General features: G+C 41.9%; 1 protein-coding gene and 2 non-coding genes across 3 annotated transcripts; 2 read left to right on the forward strand and 1 right to left on the reverse strand.

The window, feature by feature from the left end:
• Positions 1–5355: 5355 nt before the first annotated feature.
• Positions 5356–5462, forward strand: LOC122467476. The gene has a single exon (XR_006292984.1). It is a non-coding gene; the product is annotated as a U6 spliceosomal RNA (small nuclear RNA).
• A 5882-nt stretch (positions 5463–11344) lies between these two features.
• On the reverse strand, positions 11345–14135 carry DEFB115 (defensin beta 115). The gene is given in 2 exon segments (XM_043602660.1): positions 11345–11674; positions 14042–14135. Coding segments are annotated over 2 exon segments (333 nt in total). The 3' UTR covers positions 11345–11435.
• A 5777-nt stretch (positions 14136–19912) lies between these two features.
• On the forward strand, positions 19913–20016 carry LOC122467368. Its single transcript, XR_006292911.1, has one exon. It is a non-coding gene; the product is annotated as a U6 spliceosomal RNA (small nuclear RNA).
• Positions 20017–21105: the final 1089 nt, after the last annotated feature.

Genomic DNA, 21105 nt, shown 5'->3' on the forward strand with positions numbered 1-21105 from the left:
TCTCTTTAACATTTTATTTATTTGATTCCTCTCTCTTTTTTTCTTAGTTAATCTAGCTAAGCGTTGTCCCTTTTGCTTATCTTTTCAAAAAGCCAGCTTGGTTTTGTTGATCTTTTCTGTCTTTCGTGGTCTCTATTCCATTTATTCCAGTCTGATGTTTGTTATTTCCTTAACCGGTGCAAACTGGGCACTCATGTTACACTCCCTCTCCTACAGGGAAAGTGTCTCTTTCTGAACTGGGCTGCCTGAGCGTGGGGGAGGGGTGATAGCGTGACTCCGTGTACCTTTTCTTATTTCTGGGCTTCGCCGAGGTTCTGTAATCATTCACCTGAAATCCACTGGCTCTTGGGAAGGTATTTTCGTGCACAAGTAGTTGTTCAAACTGATGTGTGTCTTTCTTTTTTTTTTGAAGGGGGGGAGTGGTAGAAATTCCTGTGTCTGCTGTTAAATCCCTACAGTAACTTTCATTTCAGCTGTCGTATTTTTCAGCTCCAGATTTTCTGTTTAATTCCATTTTTACAGTTTCTCTTGTTGATTTTACTTTTGTTCATGTATCATTTTCCTCCTCTTGTTTGGTTGTCCGTGTTCTCCTTTAGCTCCTTCAGTATATTTGAGACAGCTGTTTTAAAGTCTATCGGTAAGTCTGAGGCCTGTGCTTCTTTGAGGTAAGTTTCTGGAGATTTATTTTGTTTCTTTGAGTTAGTCTTGTTTCCCTGTTCTTGGTATGCCTTGTGATCTCTTCTTGAAAACCGGTCATTTGGAAAAACAGCTCCCACTCCCAGTCTTTACATACTGGCTCCATTCAGGGGTAGACGTCACTAATCTCGTGAAAGCTTAAGGTCCTCTCTGGCATCTTCCAGGAATATGTCCTCCCTGGGCCTATGGTGTGCTTCCCCCAACCCTGATCCTTCCATATACACGTTGCTTTAAATGCCTTAATTTCTCTTAGAAACTTACACCTGTTTATTGTCAAGGCCTTATATTCCTCTTTCCATAATCTCTTGTCATGAGGCTCCTATGGGACTATAGTCCCCCGAAACTCTCACAAGTCAAGGTGCTCTCCGCTGCTTTCAGCCCTCGCCAACCTGATACCCAAACTGTGCCACCATTCCCATCAATGCTCTGAGTCAAGCAAGGCAGGTATGAGTTCCTCAGGCAGCCCACACACAAGCCAGAATATTGTAAGAAAATGCCACTCTTTTCCTTCCTTCCATGCTGAGGGAGGAGCTGGGAATCCGGTGGCTTCCTCCGGACCATGCCACCTTGCACCAAGGAGTGGGCGGAGCAAGACTGAGCAAAAGGCCACAAGTGCTCCTACCATTCTGAATGTGGCTTTTTCTTGTTCAGGTGTTCCCTTGGTTGATGCAGCCTCTTCTTTTTTTTTTTTTTTTTTAATGTTTATTTATTTATTTTATTTTGAGAGAGAGAGAGTGCGAACAGGGAAGGGGCAGAGAAAGAGGGAGAGAAAGAGAATCCCAAGTAGGATCCGAGCTACCAGTGCAGAGCCCGAAGCCAGACTCGAACCCATGAACCATGAGATCATAACCTGAGCTGAAACCAAGAGTCAGATGCTTAACTGACTGAGCCACTCAGGTGCCCCCCAGTTGATGCAACTTTTTAACTGGTTTCTAGCGTTCCCACAAAGCTACTTTGGTCCACATGATGCTTAGTTGGTGTTTCTGTGGAGGAAATGAGGGCCTGGAGTTTCCTAGCCTATTGTCTTCCTGATGTCACCCCAGAGTTCTGAGTCACGTAGACCAGAAATTAAACCTTGGCTCTCTCGTTTTTCAATCTGGGGGCCTTAGCAGGAACAGTCTCTCTTGGTGCTTCAGATTTCTTATGTGAACAATGGAAATAATTGACAGTTTGTTGTAAGTTTTCATTGAAGTAACATACAAAAATTCTCAGCACAAGTAGTTTTAAATGTTTGATAGTCATTATTTTCTTTCCAAGGGACTTTTTTTTTAAGAAACCCAACTGCTTCTAATGAGTAATGCTTACAGAATACGAGCTATATGAAGGGAACTGTACCATTAAAGTATTTTCAGACGGAAGGCTTGTATACCCATGTGTATATATCTGACTAACTAGTTTGTTGGCCTGTGCATTGATGCGTGGTTGTGAACACACGCCTGTGGGTGTGTCCGTGTTCAGTTTGTATGTGATAGTGGATCTGTGAATAAATTGAGTTGTATACATGTATCCACGCCAACGTGCACATGGATACACAGTACCTGTTTCTGGGAAGGTGGGCACTGCAAAGGGGGTTCCACCTGTAATACATATTTATTAGTTCAAAGCAATGAGGCACTGATAAACATGTGCACTAATATGCCTGTGTCCTGCCTTAGAGTAGAATCTGGCTATGTCCAAGGAGCTAAGCATCAGAAGCACATTTCTGTTCAGGCAAATGGGAACCTGCCCCACAAGTACTCCCGTAGGCAAAGTCTGTAGTCTTAAACTCTCGGGGAAATACCTTTAATAATAACAGCAATAGTAGCAACAACAACAACAATAACTATAACAAAGGCTGACGTTTAGGTAACTCTTAGCAAGTTACCTTCGCATTCTATGTCTTCTGTCATCATGGCTGCATAGAGACTGACCGTAGCCATATCTTTCCCAGGAAGCATGAAAAAAGCATTCAAAAGATCGAAGATAGAAGAAACATCTAAATGTCACCAAGGCTATGGAGTATGCAGAGATCGATGCAGAAAAGATGAAACGGAAGTTCACTTCTGTCGTCACAACAGAAGGTGCTGCATTAACTCAGATTCAACCATCCTTACTAATGTTATAGCGAAGGAAATTGAGTGGCCAAGATTAATCACCACAAGTATGCCTTTTTACTGAAGACCCTCAACGATTTCCCCTTCTGGAAAACTTCCTGTCAAATATTTTCACGATAAAATTGCATTCCAGCCTCCCGTGTCTGTCTTTTATTCTATGAAGATTCATGATCGGAGGAGGGAAGTTAGGTGGGAGCCGTAGACTTCGATAAAAAGGCTCCAGCCAAGAAAGCAAATAAAATTCTGGGATTGTGCTAAGTAGATGTAGAGGGTACAGAGGAACTGAGATTATAGTTTACCTTGCTTGCTTACCACGTAGAGTGAAAAAGAATAAGCAGGCACTTCACAAAATTGGGTATCTAAATGGCCACCAGACATAAGACAGGGTGTCCATACGCATTAGCTATCAAGGAAAAGCCAACGAAAACTTCAGTGAGATGTTACTCGGCATACGCCAAAGTGGCTGAACACATGACAATTTCATATGTTGGTGAGAATAGGGAAGGACTGGGACTCTCATATACTGCTGGTAGGTAGATAAAAGAAAAATTGAACATACGAATTCCATACGCTTCACCATAGCCACTTGAAGCACATACGTAACAGAAACATACTTTCACCAAAAGGCATGTACAAGAATGTTCATGGAAGCATTATCTTAACTCTAAAGCATGTCAACAAGAGAATAAATATGCTATATTGCAAAGAAAATAGACTATTTCTCCACAAAATAACACTAATTAAACCCAAAAGTACAATGGTGAGTGAAGAAATAATTCCCTTTTATACAGAGTTTGAAAATAAGAAAAAATTAATATGGAATTAGATATCAAGATAGTGAGGGCACCTGGGTGGCTCAGTCAGTTAAGCGTCTGACTTTGGCTCAGGCCGTGATCTCGCGGTTCATGAGTTCGAGCCCCAAGTCGGGCCCTGTGCTGACAGCTCAGAGCCTGGAGCCTGCTTCTGATTCTGTGTCTCCCTCTCTCTCGGCCCCTCCCCTGCTCACTCTCTCTCTCTCTCTCAAAATTAAACATTAAAAAAAAGGTTTTTAAAGAAATCAAGATAGCGATAACTTTTACGAAAGAAAATAAGATGAACTTCCATAATGCTAGTAAAGTTTTATTTTTTGACCGAGGTAACGGTTACATGGGCTTGTTCATTTTATGATAATTCATCAGACTACGTACTTAGGATTTTTGCACTTTTCTGTAGACACGTTATGATTCAATTAAAATGATTATTTTAAAAAGAGACCTGAGAGACTTAGGTTATGCCCAGAATTCTCTGCAAGGGTATTCACACCATGCTGACTTCCAATTCGAATGGCCCTATTCTTTAAGGGCGTGATTTTTTTTTTCCTGAAACTTTAAGGGCATGATTTGTGTATGCAAATTAGTCACACATTCTGTCCAGGAGAGAGAGGCTTTGTCCTGCACCTTTTCAGTTAAGCCAGGCTACACAAAGGTAACAAACCATGAGGATCTCAATATCACTCGGAAATTGAGGCCCCAAATGAGTTATTAATAAAAATAGTGTAACTCATACTTTTCCAAAGAAGACATCCAGATGGCTAACAGACACATGAGAAAAATGCTCAACATCACTCCTCATCAGGGAAACACAAATCCAAACCACAGTGAAATACCACCTCACACCTGGCAGAATGGCCAAAGTTAACAACTCAGGCAACAACAGATGTTGGCGAGGATGCAGAGAAAGGGGAACCCTTTTGCACTGCTGGTGGGAGGGCAAGCCGGTGCAGCCGCTCTGGAACACAATACGGAGGTTTCTCGAAAAATTAAAAATAGAACTACCTTACGACCCAGCAATTGCACTACCAGGATTTTATCCAAAGGATACAAAAGTGCTGATTTGAAGGGGCCAAATTATGGAAAGAGCCCAAATGTCCATCATCTGATGAATGGATAAAGAAGATGTGGTATACATATACCATGGAATACTGCTCGGCGATGAAAAAGAATGGAATCTTGCCATTTGCAACAATGTGAATGGAACTAGAGGGTATTGTGCTGAGCAAAATAAGTCAGAGAAATACAGATCTCTTATGATTTCACGCACATGTGGAATTTGAGAAACTCAATAGATGAACATAGGGGAAGGGAAGGAAAAATAGGACAAAAACAGAGAGGGAGGCAAACCATAAGAGACTCTTAAATACAGAGAACAAATTGAGGGTTGCTAGGTGGTGGGGGTGGGGTAGGTTGCATGGGTGATGGGCAATAAGAAGGGCACCTTTCGGGATGAGCACTAATTATAATAATATTTGCAGAGTTAAATGCATAACCATAGTAATATAAAATGTACAATGGAGATTATTGGTGTGAAAGTGTTCTAAGGTCCTAGCATGTTGGCAAAAGCAATAATTTACATTAGACTATAATAAGGAAAGGATGCGTGCTATAATTTCTAGGGTAGCCACTCAAAGAATTGTAAACCAAAGACAAAAACCATGTAAGTAACAAGTTAACAGAAGGAAAAAGAAATAATAAAATTTCTATTAGGCCAAAAGAATACAAGAAAAGATGGATATAAGAATGTAAACCAAATGCTCGCTGCGGCAGCACGTATACTAAAATTGGAACGATACAGAGAAGGTTAGCGTGGCCCCCGTGCAAGGATGACACGCAAATTCGTGAAGCGTTCCATATTTTTAGATATGTTTTGGGGCCAAAGAAGGTTGTTTGGAGAATGCATCTGGGTGAACGAGGGCTACCCCTCCCCTGGCCCACCCCCCCAACTGGGGTGTCTCTGCAGGCTGCTTTTCTAGGGATGCTAGTCACAATAGTCTTTATTTTTGTGTCTGTGCGAAAGTGCCAAGAACCCCTCCACATTTGTAGATCCACAACTGTTTTTATAAGCTGTGTGTGTCCTCTGTATTATTATTAACTATTTTTTAGCTTTTGCCTATACGTTATTAAAGACTGATGATGCTGTAAAAAAAAAAAAGAATGTAAAACAAGAAGGAGAAATTAAAAAAAAACAACACTATTTCTGAAATGACTGGTGGGGCCCCTGGGTGGTTCAACCGGTTGAGCATCTGACTTCAGCTTGGGTCATGATCTCACGGTTCATGGGTTCAAGCCCCATGCTGGGCTCTATGTTGACAGCTCAGAGCCTGGAGCCTGTTTCAGATTCTGTGTGTGTCTCTCTCTCTGCTCCTCTTCCACTCTCTCTCTCTCTCTCTCTCAAATGTAAATAAACATTAAAAAAATTGTAATAAAATAAAATGACTGAAAAAAACAAAATAAATTAATTAACTTAAATGCAAATAAGCTAAATGCTCCAATTAAAAGACTATTATTTCCAAACTTGATAAGAAACAAAGTCCAAAAATAAATATTGAAAAAAAAAAAAAAGAATAAATCTATCCAAAGAAGTGAAAGACCTGTACACTGAAAACTATAAAACACTGATGAAAGAAATTGAAGAAGACACAAATAAATAGAAAATAAATACCTTGTGTTCATGGATTGGAAGAATTAATATTGTAAGGTGCCCATACTACCAAAGCAATCTACAGATTAAATGTAATCCTTATTAATATTCCAATGGCTTTTTTCATAGAAATAGAGAAAATAATCCTAAAATTCATATGGAACCACAAAAATCTCCAATAAGCCCAATCCATCTTGAGAAAGAATAAAACTGGAAGCGTCACAGTTCCTGATTTCAAATATACCACAAGGCTATAGTAATCAAAACAGTATGGTACTGGCATAAAAACAGACACATTAGACCTATAGAATAGCCCAGAAATAAACCCATTTATGTATGGCCAACTAATCTTTGAAAAAGGCACAAAGAAAACACAGTGGGAAAAGGCTAGTCTCTTCAATAATGTTACTTGGAAAACTGGGTATCTACATGCATCAAAATAAAATTGGACACTTATCTTATACCATACCAAAAAACATCAACTCAAAACTGATTAATGACTTAAACAGAAGACCTAAAACCATAAAGCTCCGATCAAAAAACATAGGGAAAATCTTCATGACATTGGAAATGATTTTGTGGATTAAAAAAAATTTTTTTTTTAATGCTTATTTATTTTTGAGAGAGGAAGACAGAAAATCCCAAGCAGGCTCCAGATTCTGAGCTGTCAGCACAGAGCCTGATGCAGGGCTCGAACTCATGAACGGTGAGATCATGACCTGAGCTGAACTCAGACACTTAACTGACTGAGCCACGCAGGCAACCCTGATTTTTTGGGTTTGACTCCAAAAGCACAGGCAACAAAAGTAAAAGTAAGTAGACCCCATCAAACTAAAATGTCTCTGCACAACAGAATGCAGAGGCAACCTCCAGAAGGAGAGAAAATATTTGAAAACTGTACATCTGATAAAAAGTTAATATCCAAAATATGTAAGGAACTCATACAGCTCGGTAGCAAAAAATCCAAATAATCCATTTAAATAATGGGCAAAGGACCTGAGCTGACATTTTCCCAAAGAAGACATGCAATGGTCCATAGTTATATGAAGAGGTATACAACATCACTAATCATCAGGGAAATGTAAATCAAAACCACAATGAAATATTCATTCAATCTGTTAGGATGGCTATTATACCAAAGACAAGACAGAGAACAAGTGTTTACAAGGACATAAAGAAAGGGGGTTGCTGGTACACTGCTGGTGGAGTGTGAATCAATACAACCATCATGAAGAACAGTACAGAAGCTCCCCAAAAAGTTAAAAATGAGGCTATCTACTTCATCTAAAAATGAAGCAATTCTACTTCCGGGTATATAGCTGAAGGAAATGAAAACAGTATCTTGAAGAGATATCACTGCAGCATTATTCACAATAGCCAAGATACGGAAACTACCTAAATGCTTGCCAGTGGATGAATGGATAAAGAAAATTTGGTATCTAAATATCACATGTACATATACAAGTACACGCATTTACAGTGGAATATTATCCAGTGTTAGAAAGAAGGAAATCCTCCCATTTTGGAAACTTGGATAAACCTGGAGGACGTTACGCTAAGTGAAACAAGCCAGACACAGAAAACAAATCCTCTATGATCTCATTTATATGGTGAATCTAAATTAGCTGAACTCACAGAAAAGAGCAGAAAGGCGTTTGCCAGGGTTTGGAGGAGGAGAAGGTAGGCATTGAAATGGAGAGACGTTGGTCAAAGGGTATGAACTTTCAGTTATGAGATGATTAAATTCTGGTGATCTAACATACAACATGGTGACTGTTATTATTAATACTTTATTTTATACTTGAAATTTGCTAAGAGAACCTTATCGTGTACTTGAAATTTGCTAAGATAGTAGATCTTAAGTGCTCTTATCTAGAAAAAAGATAACTATTTGAGGTGATAAGCGTGTTAAATTAACTAGATTGTGTGTTCATATATCAAATCACCACATTATATGCCTTAAATATAAGCAAATGTTATTTGTAAAAAAATTTAAGGTAAATAAATAAAAGGACCCTTCTGGTGGTGAGGAAAGAAAGAATATACATGGCTTAGGGCAGGTAGAAGTATTGTTTAGGTGTTACTTAGAGAAAAGCATGTTTGTTTGGCAAGAAGAAGCTTCTCAGCAAAAGGGGAAGCCTATTTTTAAAAAGGGCGAGGGGGTGCCTGGGTGGCTCATTCGGCTGAGTGTCTGAGTCTTGATTTCAGCTCAGGTCATGACCTAAGGGTTCATGGGATTGAGCCCTGTATCGGGCCCTGCCCTGATAGCATGGAGCCTGCTTGAGTTCTCTTTCTCTCTCCCTCTCTCTCTCTACGTAAATAAATAAACATTAAAAAAAAGGAGAGAGAGGGAGAAAAAAAAAGGGTGAGAAACATGAATTTCAAAGAACACAAGTTGCTTGTGAGGTCCATGGTGGGAATGGAAAGGGAGAGTTTGAGGTGAACAGGGATGATCACAAAGGAAGTATAGAATTGTGTAATCATCATACAGCTTTTGAAGAGTTTGAAAGGAAAAATAAAAATTTCAGATTTGGGTTTCAGAAATGATCCACTGGCAACTATATGGAAACAATGGAGGGAGTCAAAGGGATGATGGGAGACCAAAACACAAGTGGGATATAAGCGTTATAGTATGTGTATTAATACTTCAAAGTATGTGTATGTGTATGTATGTTGTATTAATATGACAAAGTATCACAGGCTAAGTGGCTTAAACAACAGACATTTATTTTCTCACAATTCTGGAAGCTAAAAAGTCCACGGTCAAGGTGTCAGCAGAGTTGATTTCCTCTGAGGCCTTGTTCCTTGACCTGTAGATGGCTATCTTCTCCCTGTGTCTTCACGTGGTTTTTCTTCTGTGTCCTCACCTCCTCTTCTTATAAGAATGCCAGTCATATTGGATTAGGGTTCAGCCTAATGATTTCATCTTTATTTAATTGCTTCTTTAAATTTAGACTCTATTTCCAAAGGTGGTCATGTTCTGAGATACTGGGGATTAAGACTCGACTATATGAATTTGAGGGGACACAGTCAGCCAATAACAATGGGCAAGAAAAGATGATGGTTGAATGGGAATAGCAGAGGCCGGGATGGAAAACAGGTGCTATGGAGGCAGCCTTGGAAGGTCTTTGTAGCCGACGTGATGTGTAGGGGGCAGTGAGGAACAAGAAGATAACTAAGACATATTTTAGGATTATGGTTTGAATACTTAGGTTGAGGCCAATTTCCTGTTTCTCCGTCTTGTCATCCTCCATGCCTTTGCTTTCTTTTTTTTTTTTTAACGTTTTTTATTTATTTTTGGGACAGAGAGAGACAGAGCATGAACGGGGGAGGGGCAGAGAGAGAGGGAGACACAGAATCGGAAGCAGGCTCCAGGCTCTGAGCCATCAGCACAGAGCCCGACGCGGGGCTCGAACTCACGGACCGCGAGATCGTGACCTGAGCTGAAGTCGGCCGCTTAACCGACTGAGCCACCCGGGCGCCCCATCCATGCCTTTGCTTTCTAAAGTGGAATCTGAAGTCATGGATCCAGAGAGTGGATTTTTACCATAATGGGAAGAATGAAGAAGGCTTTGGGAGTTGAAAGGCTTATGGAGTTTATTACCTAGTCCAACACTTTCATTTTGGGAGTGGGCAAAAGGAGGCTCAGAGTAGTAAGGGGATAGATCCAGTCACATCCTATTAGTGCATCTGAATTTCCGCTGCACCCTTTTCACTTCTTTGGGACTATGGTCTGGAGGCATGTTTATACAACCCTCTGACACCCGCGTCCGCTGGTAGGCATAATTTCTCTAGCCAGAAACGCAGAAAAACGTGTACAAGAACAGGTGGCTTCTAAGGCTTTTCTGCAGCCGTTGGTGTGGTCTGGGTTAAAGTTTAAATATTATTTGGCATCTCTGTGCCTACGTAAGCGGAGATCCAGCCTCAGATCCACTCTCCAGCTATCCTAAGGACCTCTTCTGAGGTTTGGGATGGTAGATGGTTGGAGGGAAATGAGGAAAATGATGTGAAAGTCCTTTGAGAAAGGCATTGAATGGTTAGAATCTGCCACGATGGTGAGGATTGCTGCAAACTGTCTCCAGACTGTGTTCTCCAGATTATTACGTCAACAGAGGCAAGGGATAATTTTCCTCTTAGACCTGACTGGCATTGGCCTCTGAACTAAGACTGCTAAGTGGGAACAACTCCTTCCTTAACTGCAACTCGGGATCATTTCTATTTGTGCCTGGATATGCAAGTTAGGGCTGGATTTGTTACACATTTTAACCATAAGGAGGCTCACAAGTCCTTGCCCTCCGCCACACCTTCCACGTTAAAGAGGTTGGTTCTGGGTGCTGCAGTAATGATTTTCCACTGGGAAGGAGCATAATGTCTAAACTCGGGCATCATGGGTTCAAAATCCTGCTACTGAACTATTAGCTCAGTGGTCAACGGTACCTGGGGCAAGTCGCTTAAACTCTCTGTGACTTGGTTTCCCCTTCTGGCAAAGAGACATAAAACTACGCTGTTAACCTCATGGAGCTACCTGTTAGGACAAAAGGAGACTATGTATGTAACATGCTTAGGATAAGGCCTTGCACCCATAAGTTCTCAGTAAATGTTGAGGATTTGGGGGGTTGTTCTTTTGTTTTGGGGGTACTGGTTGTTTGTGTGTGTGTGTGTTTTGTTTTGTTTTACTCTTTTCCCCTTTCATTTGGGTAGGGTGGCAATGGTTGTTTCCCAGTCAGAGGGCACGCCAATCTTTGGAAAGCCAAGTGCGATTAGGGAACTGGGGTAAGGGATAAATTCCAAGAGTGAGCCCAAGAGGCAGAATCTTGGGCTAAACCTTGAGCTAAAGAGGCAAAAGAAGACCTCCGGACCGAACACACTGACCTACCTCAAGAGTCTAGGATGAGGCGTTAGATAAGAATGTGTGGCTAAGATGGAAGCTGCGTTAGCCTGGAAAACTTCCATGTTGAGGGACCTAGCAGCACCTGGTCAGAGGCTTAGGAATTCAGAATCTAGATCCTATAAAACTGTCTTACAGTGAGAACCAGTAATATCAGTCAAACCCTGGGACAACCTAGAGATATCAGGCTACAGAGGACTAAAGAGGCAGGACGGAAAGAGAGCTGGAATGACCATATTTTCTTTCATGGATTATGTGAAGACCCAGCAGGTGTCTAAGGAGCTAGGGACCATGTAGGTCCTTTACTGACTCATTATTCTGGCTGTTAAACGTCTTACGTCAGGAGTTGGTGGATGTTGAGTTGTTCTTGCCTTAAACTGACATCTTATCTGTTGTTTCTCATAAGGGTTTAAGGATATGTGCTTTCCATCAGGGATGCAGCAAATTCTTTTTGGCCCACATTTTTCTTTCTTCTTCTCATTTTCTTTGCAAGATTGCCTGCATCTGCCAATTCTACAACTGCACCTTTTGACCCATCCATCTATCAAAATAAACAAAAAGATGAATAAACAAAATACATGAAAAAGAGTGGAGACTATTCGACTAAGGATGTTAGTATTATAGTAATAATGGTTAGAATGAACTATCAAAATGTAATGGCATTCTTGGGAAAATTAAATAAGCCTGTCCATGTAGAAATGCTTAATACCGGTCGCGACATGTACAAGATAAGAGTAGTTATCTCCCTTCCTTCAACCAGCTCTAACTGGAATTTATTTCTGTACTTGTGATGTTTTCACCTGTCGCTTTTCAGTCTCACCAACACTCGTTCCTCCTTGTCCCCAAATCTAGGTGCCTGCCAAGGAATGGACCTATACCTTTAATTTCCTGTTTTTGCCCCACTCTGTTCATTATTCGCTCAACAGTGCTTTGTTGAACACCAGAGCGTGTCCCAGGCACTGTTCCAGGTGCATGACCCAAATGACGCCCTAGAACAGGGCTTTGAACATTGAAAGTTCAGTGTATATTGCCGACCTGCAGGCTGATATTCTGGACGGTGTAAAACTCTGCACTTAGAGGACATTGTGGCTCAACCTTATCTGGATCTATAAAACACAGAGTACACACCCAACTTCCCCAACACCCTGGGTTCCTTTGAGAGATCATAGTATCTTGATTCCCTCTATTTGTGTTTTTCCCCAAACTCCCCTCCTGGAAGATAATTCCCGAGTCTCTCTTTCTCACTTGGATGTTCAGAATGGACAAATCAGAATTAAGAGGACTCTGATTCCATGAATCAATGTGCAAATTCTTTCCCCAAAATGTCTTTTGCAGCTCTAATTCCCTCCCCAAGACCAATCAGCCCTCACTAGAGTTTAAAGCAGGCTGAAACCAACTCAGTATTAGCCCAGAATTACCTTCTTTTGCTTCTAGAACAACTCAGTGATTGACAAAGATTTTCGGTTTGAAAAGCTGATCCAAGAGAGGGTGCAGCTTTTAGCAGCAATAATCCAAAAGGAAATCATGAAAATAAAAATCATAAACTTTAGGGACGTCTGGGTGGCTCAGTCAGTTAAGCATCTCACTTGGGCTCAAGTCATGATCTCACGGTTGGTGAGTTCGAGCCCTGCATTGAGCTCTCTGCTGTCAGGGCATACCCGCTTCAGATCCTCTGTCTGCCTCTCTCTCTGCCCCTCTCACTCTTGCTTGCTTGCTTGCTTGCTTGCTTGCGCGCTCTCTCTGTCTCTCAAAAATAAATAAACATTAAAAAATATCTTTAGGGGTGCCTGGGTGGTTCAGTCGGTTAAGCGTCCGACTTGGCTCAGGTCATGATCTTGTGGTTTGTGAGTTTGAGCTCGAGCTCCGCATCCAGCTCTATGCTGACAGCTCAGAGACTGGAGCCTGGTTCAGATTCTGTGTCTCCCTCTCTCTGCCCAGCAGCCCCCCCGCCCCGCCCAAGGATAATCATTAAAGTTTGTGGTTTTTAATTTTTTTTTAACGTTTACTTATTTTTGAGAGACAGAGAGAGCCGGCGGTTGGGGTTGGGGGGGGGGGTGGATAGGGGCAGAGAGAGAGATACACAGAATCCAAAGCAGGCTCCAGGCTCTAAGCTGTCAGCACAGAGCCCCTCACGGGGCTCAAACTCATGCGCCGTGAGATCATGACCTAGCCAAAGTCGGATGCTTAACCGACTGAGCCACCTAGGTGCCCCTCTCAAGGACAAACATGAAAAAACAATAAACTTTAGAATCCCCAGGAAGCTTAAGCAGAAAATATTTCCGTCAGAAAGTTATCCACTGCTCAGTCATAAAATCTATCATATTGTTAGAGCTATGGCCACGTTCAATCTGGAATCCAGAATCACCTGCCTTAACCAGTCCACACCTTGAGCCTGTTTTTACAAAACTCCAGATATCGGGCGTCAACCTACAAATTTTTCACTATACGTGTTCTAAGACAAGAGCAAGATAGCTCTTCTGATTGCTTTAAAGGAACGTTCAAGTCCACATAACAATGGAGAAGCAAAGTAATGGGACCTGTTATTATCAGAGGCAGTATCAATTGAAAGTAGGTTGGAGTGAGAGACACCTGGGATGAGACCCCGTTGACATTTGGGACAAGGATATTAAGGACACCAGGGATGCTGCAGTTGCTTCTGCATACAGAGGGGACATCATATGAGAAACCTTGGGCTCCGCCCATATTTGCCATCATGAAAAACACCATAATGGTCAGAAGTGACAGACCACCCTTATTATGGGACGTAGTCACTATACCAAGGCTTTTCACTACATCTCAGTTATCTCTGTAGATTGTCTTCACTGCCGCACATGATCAGTTTTTCAATAATTCTATGCGTAGAACCCCATTCTCACTCCCTTTTCCCTCCTCTCCATGGTCTGGTTACCTGGGGAAGCCTAAGCCAGGAGCACAAGGACAGGTAAGGCCAGGAACAAGAGTTTAATGTATCCTGAGAGGGAAGAGGAACGATCCGGCAGCATACTGATGTGCCGGGAAAGGTTGGTCTTCACTCGGATTTTATTGTCTTGGGTACAGCTGAGTCATGGACAATAAATCAGAGAAGGGCAGAGCACCCCACCACCCATCAGCTTGTGGGTTAGCAACATAAATCGATGATCCAATGTTCAGAGCCCTTCTCGAGACATCATCTGAGAAGGCCGAAGGCATTAATTAGCAGAGGACCTAGAAGTCTGTCACGAGTCTGTGACACTGTGGAGAGAATGGACCCACTTTCCAAGAAGCCTTTCAAGCTCCTCTCCTTGGGCAATGGAGCCTCCTCCCTTATGTTCTCACAGCCTTTCTGCTTCCTTCTTTCTGCCATAATGTTTTTCATGTTGTGTTGGGACTAAGGATTTTTCTAGTTCATCTCCCCTATCAGACTGACATTGTCAAAGGCAACTTTTGACAGTGAGCCCCTGAAGGTAGGGACTGGCTATAATTTCTGTATATCCAGAGGGTCCAATGCACGTTTGTTGAAAATGATGAATTAATGAATGCAGGTTGGTATTCACTCATACCCTGATAGATCTTAGAACCGGCATTTCTCAGCTATTTAAATGCAGCCTCAGAGAGTGGAAGATGTTTGCCTCGGGTCATACTGCGGGCAAGAAAAAAACCAGACTAAGACCCTCCTAACCCAGCCCAACATCCAACTCTTTAACTATGCCTTTACTCCTTATTTCCTACTCCACATCCTTAATACTGGCTCCTTCTGCGACTTTCTTAGACTTCAGCCATCAAAGAGTACAGCAAAAATATCTACCCTCCCCCCTCGCCAGATTCTCCAACAAAAAGGGGAGACTGCCTGGGCTCCATCAGTAAGTGTGTCTGTGAGTCCATTGGGTTTTCTTTTTGGAGTCCTTAGTCTGTGGTATAGTCATTTTACACCTTTTGATGGGCCCAGGGCTCTTCCAGTCTACTCTCTTCTTACAGTTGCAGGTATCAGGGACAGCCTGGTGGATATCAGGAGACCTGTTTTGCCCTTGATATCCAAGTAGTCCCTTCTCCCGGAAAAGCAGTGAGCGTGAAGCCATCCACTGAAGCCTTACTGTCTTTCAGTAGCCACCGTAAGCACTTTCCATACATGAGCCCCTAGAATCCTCACAGGATCCCGATAGGCAAATGTAATTTGCCCAGGGTTACACAGTGCTTAGGACTGAGGTCTGGATTCGGGTCTGGCTTACTTGTTTCAAGAGCACATGTTCTTTCTACTACCCTGGGGGGATTGTGCCTGAATAACGATGGAAGGAGGGATCTATTAACCTGAAAAGCAGTGATGGGTGGATGAGAGGTAGGGTCACTATCTTCTGAAAGACATGTTCTATGCAGGCCTAGAGGGCAGAACCAGAAGTCTTGGCTGGAAACAGCAGCGGGGCAGGTTTTCACTAATGGGACAGAGCTCTGATGATTAGAACCATCTGAAACTGGTTGGACTGTCTGGGAGATGGGGTGGTTCCTGGTGTCCAAATGCTACATATGGAGTCTGCCTGACCACTTCTCTCAGGTCCTGCAGGGAGGACTGGTGAACTGGCTGGTGTGAATCTCTGTACTAGACAGAGTTCTGAGAGAAGAAGAAAGCAAATTCTTGCATTCTGATGGGGGTGGGAGACAACAAATATGTAACACTACAGCCTGTAGATAATATGGCAGCTTGTTAAGTTTGTAAGAAGATATACAAATGACTAAAGTTTGGGCTAGGAAATTGATAAAGACCATTCTCTGCAATAGAACTCAAGCTCAGAAAGGTCAATTGACTTTCTTAAGGCCACACAGTTGGTAAGCCATGAAGTCCCAAATGACTCCAAATCCATTGCTCCTTGCAACCAGGAGAAAATGTCTCACCAAATACATACATCTTCTGGCTCGAACTGTCTTCGTTTTTTAGTTTAATGTAAATCTTATCTTGAAATTATTATAGATTAAGAGGGAGTTGCAAAGACAGTAGAGAAATCTTGTGTAGCCTTTACATAGTTTCTCCAAATGTTGTTTTGAATAACTACAGCACAATGTCAAAACAAGGAAACTGACATTGGTGCAATGTTTATGTATATTTCTATGTCATTCTATCACAGGCATTGTTTAGTGTAAGCAATCAATATGCAGAACTATTCAATCACCACAAAGATCTTCCTTGTGCTACCTAGCTCCCTACTTCCCCAACATCCCTAACCCACGGCAACTAACAAGATATTCTCCATTGTTCTAATTTTGTCATTTTGAGAATGTTATATACATGGAATCATACAGTACGCAACCTTGTGAGATCACTGCATCTATCACTAGTTGTTTCTTCTGTCACTGTGTAGTATTCCATGGTACGGATGTACTACAGTTATAGAACATTTGGCTGTTTACAGATTTTGGTTATTACAAAGCTGATATAAATATTTGTGTACAGATTTTTCTGTGGACAAAAGTTTTCATTTCTCTGGATAAATGCCTAGGGGGTGATTGCTAGCGTTTAAAAAAAAATTGCCAAACTATTTTTCAGAGTGCCTGCACCATTTAACATTCTCGCCAACAATGTATGAGAGATTCAGTCTCTCCTCATCAGCATTTGGTACTGCCATGGTTTTGTTTTTTTTTTTAATATGAAATTTATTGACAAATTGGTTTCCATACAACACCCAGTGCTCATCCCAAAAGGTGCCCTCCTCAATACCCATCACCCACCCTCTCCTCCCTCCCACCCCCCATCAACCCTCAGTTTGTTCTCAGTTTTTAACAGTTTCTTATGCTTTGTTTTTCATTATGCTTTTCATTATGCTTATGCTTTTATTTCATTTTTTCTCATTGCCACGTAGTACTCCATTGTGTATATAAACCACAATTTCTTTATCCATTCATCAGTTGATGGACATTTAGGCTCTTTCCATAATTTGGCTATTGTTGAGAGTGCTGCTATGAATATTGGGGTACAAGTGGTCCTATGCATCAGTACTCCTGTATCCCTTGGATAAATTCCTAGCAGTGCTATTGCTGGGTCATAGGGTAGGTCTATTTTTAATTTTCTGAGGAACCTCCACACTGCTTTCCAGAGCGGCTGCACCAATTTGCATTCCCACCAACAGTGCAAGAGGGTTCCCGTTCCTCCACATCCTCTCCAGCATCTATAGTCTCCTGATTTGTTCATTTTGGCCACTCTGACTGGCGTGAGGTGATATCTGAGTGTGGTTTTGATTTGTATTTCCCTGATAAGGAGCGACGCTGAACATCTTTTCATGTGCCTGTTGGCCATCCAGATGTCTTCTTTAGAGAAGTGTCTATTCATGTTTTCTGCCCATTTCTTCACTGGGTTATTTGTTTTTCGGGTGTGGAGTTTGGTGAGCTCTTTATAGATTTTGGATACTAGCCCTTTGTCCGATATGTCATTTGCGAATATCTTTTCTCATTCCGTTGGTTGCCTTTTAGTTTTGTTGGTTGTTTCCTTTGCTGTGCAGAAGCTTTTTATCTTCATAAGGTCCCAGTAATTCACTTTTGCTTTTAATTCCCTTGCCTTTGGGGATGTGTCGAGTAAGAGATTGCTACGGCTGAGGTCAGAGAGGTCTTTTCCTGCTTTCTCCTCTAAGGTTTTGATGGTTTCCTGTCTCACATTTAGGTCCTTTATCCATTTTGAGTTTATTTTTGTGAATGGTGTGAGAAAGTGGTCTAGTTTCAACCTTCTGCATGTTGCTGTCCAGTTCTCCCAGCACCATTTGTTAAAGAGGCTGTCTTTTTTCCATTGGATGTTCTTTCCTGCTTTGTCAAAGATGAGTTGGCCATACGTTTGTGGGTCTAGTTCTGGGGTTTCTATTCTATTCCATTGGTCTATGTGTCTGTTTTTGTGCCAAGTACTGCCATGGTTTTAAATGCTATCTGTTCTAACGGATAATGCGTAGTATCTCCTGCTGGTGTTAATTTGCATTTCCCTAATTGCTACTGATGTTGATCATCTTTTCTTGTACTTAGATGCCATCCTCCTTGGTGAAATCCCTGTTCATTTGCCCATTTTCTAAATGGAATATTTGTGTTTCTTATGAGGAGTATGTCTTTACTTTTTATTGAAGCATAACTAACATACAGTGTTATGTTAGTCTCAGGTATACAATATAATGATTCAACAATTCTCTACATTACCCAGTGCTCACCATGGTAAGTGAAGTCACCATCCGTCACCAAACAACGTTATTAAGATCTTACTGACTCTATTACCTATGCTGTACTGTTCGTCTCCATGAATTATTTATTCTGTAACTGGAAATTTGTACCTCTTAGTCCCTCCTTTTTCTATTTTACCCACTTCTCCCCAACTCCCCTCTGGCAACCACAATTTGTTCTCTGTATCAAAGAGACGATTTTGTGTGTCTTTTTCTTTGTTTGTTCATTTGTTTGGTTTCTTTAATTGCACATATCAGTGAAATTGTATGGTACTTGTCTTTCTTTTTTTTTTTTTTAATTTTTTTTTTCAACGTTTATTTATTTTTGGGACAGAGAGAGACAGAGCATGAACGGGGGAGGGGCAGAGAGAGAGGGAGACCCAGAATCGGAAACAGGCTCCAGGCTCTGAGCCATCAGCCCAGAGCCTGACGCGGGGCTCGAACTCACGGACCGCGAGATCGTGACCTGGCTGAAGTCGGACGCTTAACCGACTGTGCCACCCAGGCGCCCCGGTACTTGTCTTTCTCTGACTTATTTCACTTAGCATAATACTCTTTAGGTCCATTCACATAGTTGCAAATGGCAAGATCTCATTCCTTTTTACAACTGAGTACCATTCCATTGTGTATACATATATCACGTCTTTTTTCTCCATTCATCTATTGATGGACACTTGGGTTGCTTCCATATCTTGGCTAATGTAAATAAGGCTGCAGTAAACATAGATGTGCATACATCTTTTCAAATTGGGTTAATATCCAAAATATATTAAGAACTTATACAACTCAACACACACACACACACACACACACACACACACACACACAAATAATAATCCAATTAAAAATGGGCAGAAGACCCAAATAGACATTTTTCCAAAGAGGACACACGAATGCCCAACAGACACACGAAAACATGCTCAACATCACTCATCAGTAGGACAATGCAAATCAAAAACCACAAGGAGATATCACCTCACACCTGTGCACAACTAAAATCAAAAGGACAAGAAGCAGCAAGTGTTGGTGAGGATGTGGAGAAAAAGAAATCCTTGTACACTGTTAGTGGGAATGCCACTATGACCCAGAAATGCCACTTCTGGGTATTTACTCAAAGATAATGGGATATTTTTAATTATTGCATTTTGAGAGTTGTTTATGTACTCTATTCGAGTTCTTTGTTGGCTATGCAGTTGGCAAATAACATCTTTCAGTCTATGATCTCTTTTAATCCTTTCCATTTTTTTTTTATTCATTACCACACCTAGTTACGGTTTTCTTTTTTGACCTTTTCTGTGGTGGCAACATTTAAGATCTAGTCCATTGGCAAATTTGCAGTATATAATACAACAGTGTTAACCATAGTCACGTTGTTGTGCGACAGAGCTTCAGAATTTACTCATCTCGCATCATTGAAATTTTGTACCTCCTGAAACCATCTCTCCACTCCCCCCCCCCCACACACACACACAGTCTGACTACTGAGAGCCCACATGTAAATAAGGTGGTGCGGTATTTTTCTTTTTTTCATCTGGCTTATTTCACTTAGCATGATGTCTTCTGGGTTCACGCACGTTGTCAAAAAATGGCAGGACTTCCTTCCTTTTAAAAGGCTGATTATTGTGCTCGCTTCACCAGCACATGTATTAAAATTGGAACAATGCAGAGATTAGCACAGCCCCTGCACGAGGATGACACACAAATTCATGAAGAAAAGTCTGATTATTATTCCACTTTATATATACACACTTTTCTTTAGCCATTCTACCGTCAACATACATTTGGGCTATTTCCACACCTTGGCTATTGTAAATACTGTGAAGAACATGGGAATGCAAATATCTCTTCAACAGAATGATTTCATTTCATCCAGCTCTATATCCCGCAGTGGGATTTCTGGATCGTATGAGATGCTATTTTTCATTTTTGGGGGGAGAAACTACCATACTGTTTTCCACAGTGGCTGCACAATATTTGACAATATCACCTTCTGTCTGTGAACGCAGGATATCTTTCCATTTATTTCCGTCTTCAATTTCTTTCTTTCTTTCATCACTTTGGCCCATGATTGTAAGACGGCTACCTCGCCTCCAGCAACATGACTGTGATTCAAGCAGAGGGAAGTGGCAGGACAAAAGCTAATGGGTACCTGCCACTTGAATCTTTGCCCCGTCCCTCTGAAGTATCTTACAAGATCCCCCACCAAAAATATTCTGCTTAACATCACCGACCAGAATTGCATCACGTTTCACCACTCTGTGTTTGCCAGATTTGGAAAAGTTGTTGACGTGGGCGTGCCGCTGCACCTAAACTATCATCCAGACACAACAGGCCGTGCTAAGGAGCAAAGAGGCGGAAATGCCCAGAGCGCACTCACTCCTCAGCAGATAGCACTAGGCACACGGAGTTCTCCAAGAATGACGGCATCCCTGTGGGGCCAAACTAACGATCCCGTTCTTGGAACATCGAGATCTAATCGTGCTGGCGGCCCGCAGGCACACCCCAAGCTCTGTGGAACATCACACTGGGTCAGGTGAAGGAACCGCATGTTCAGACCACCCCCCGGGAGCAGAGCAGGCTGGAGACGTGGCAGATGGAAGAGCTCCGTGGACAGGTGATCAAGCGGCACTACTGAGAGTTCAGGAAGCTGAAGAATTTGGGCAACTGATACCAATCTGCAGCCCCTGGAACACACGGGGGCTTCTCAGAAAGCCTGTCATCTCAGGACACAGTATGTGGCCAGGCAACACTCTGAGCGTCGGTGACAAAGTATGCAGGGGCAAAGTTCTTTTATGCAAGCTGCCTATGGCCCTGC

The sequence above is a fragment of the Prionailurus bengalensis genome, chromosome A3 (assembly GCF_016509475.1).
Source record: "Prionailurus bengalensis isolate Pbe53 chromosome A3, Fcat_Pben_1.1_paternal_pri, whole genome shotgun sequence".
In the NCBI taxonomy this organism is placed as follows: Eukaryota; Metazoa; Chordata; class Mammalia; order Carnivora; family Felidae; genus Prionailurus; species Prionailurus bengalensis.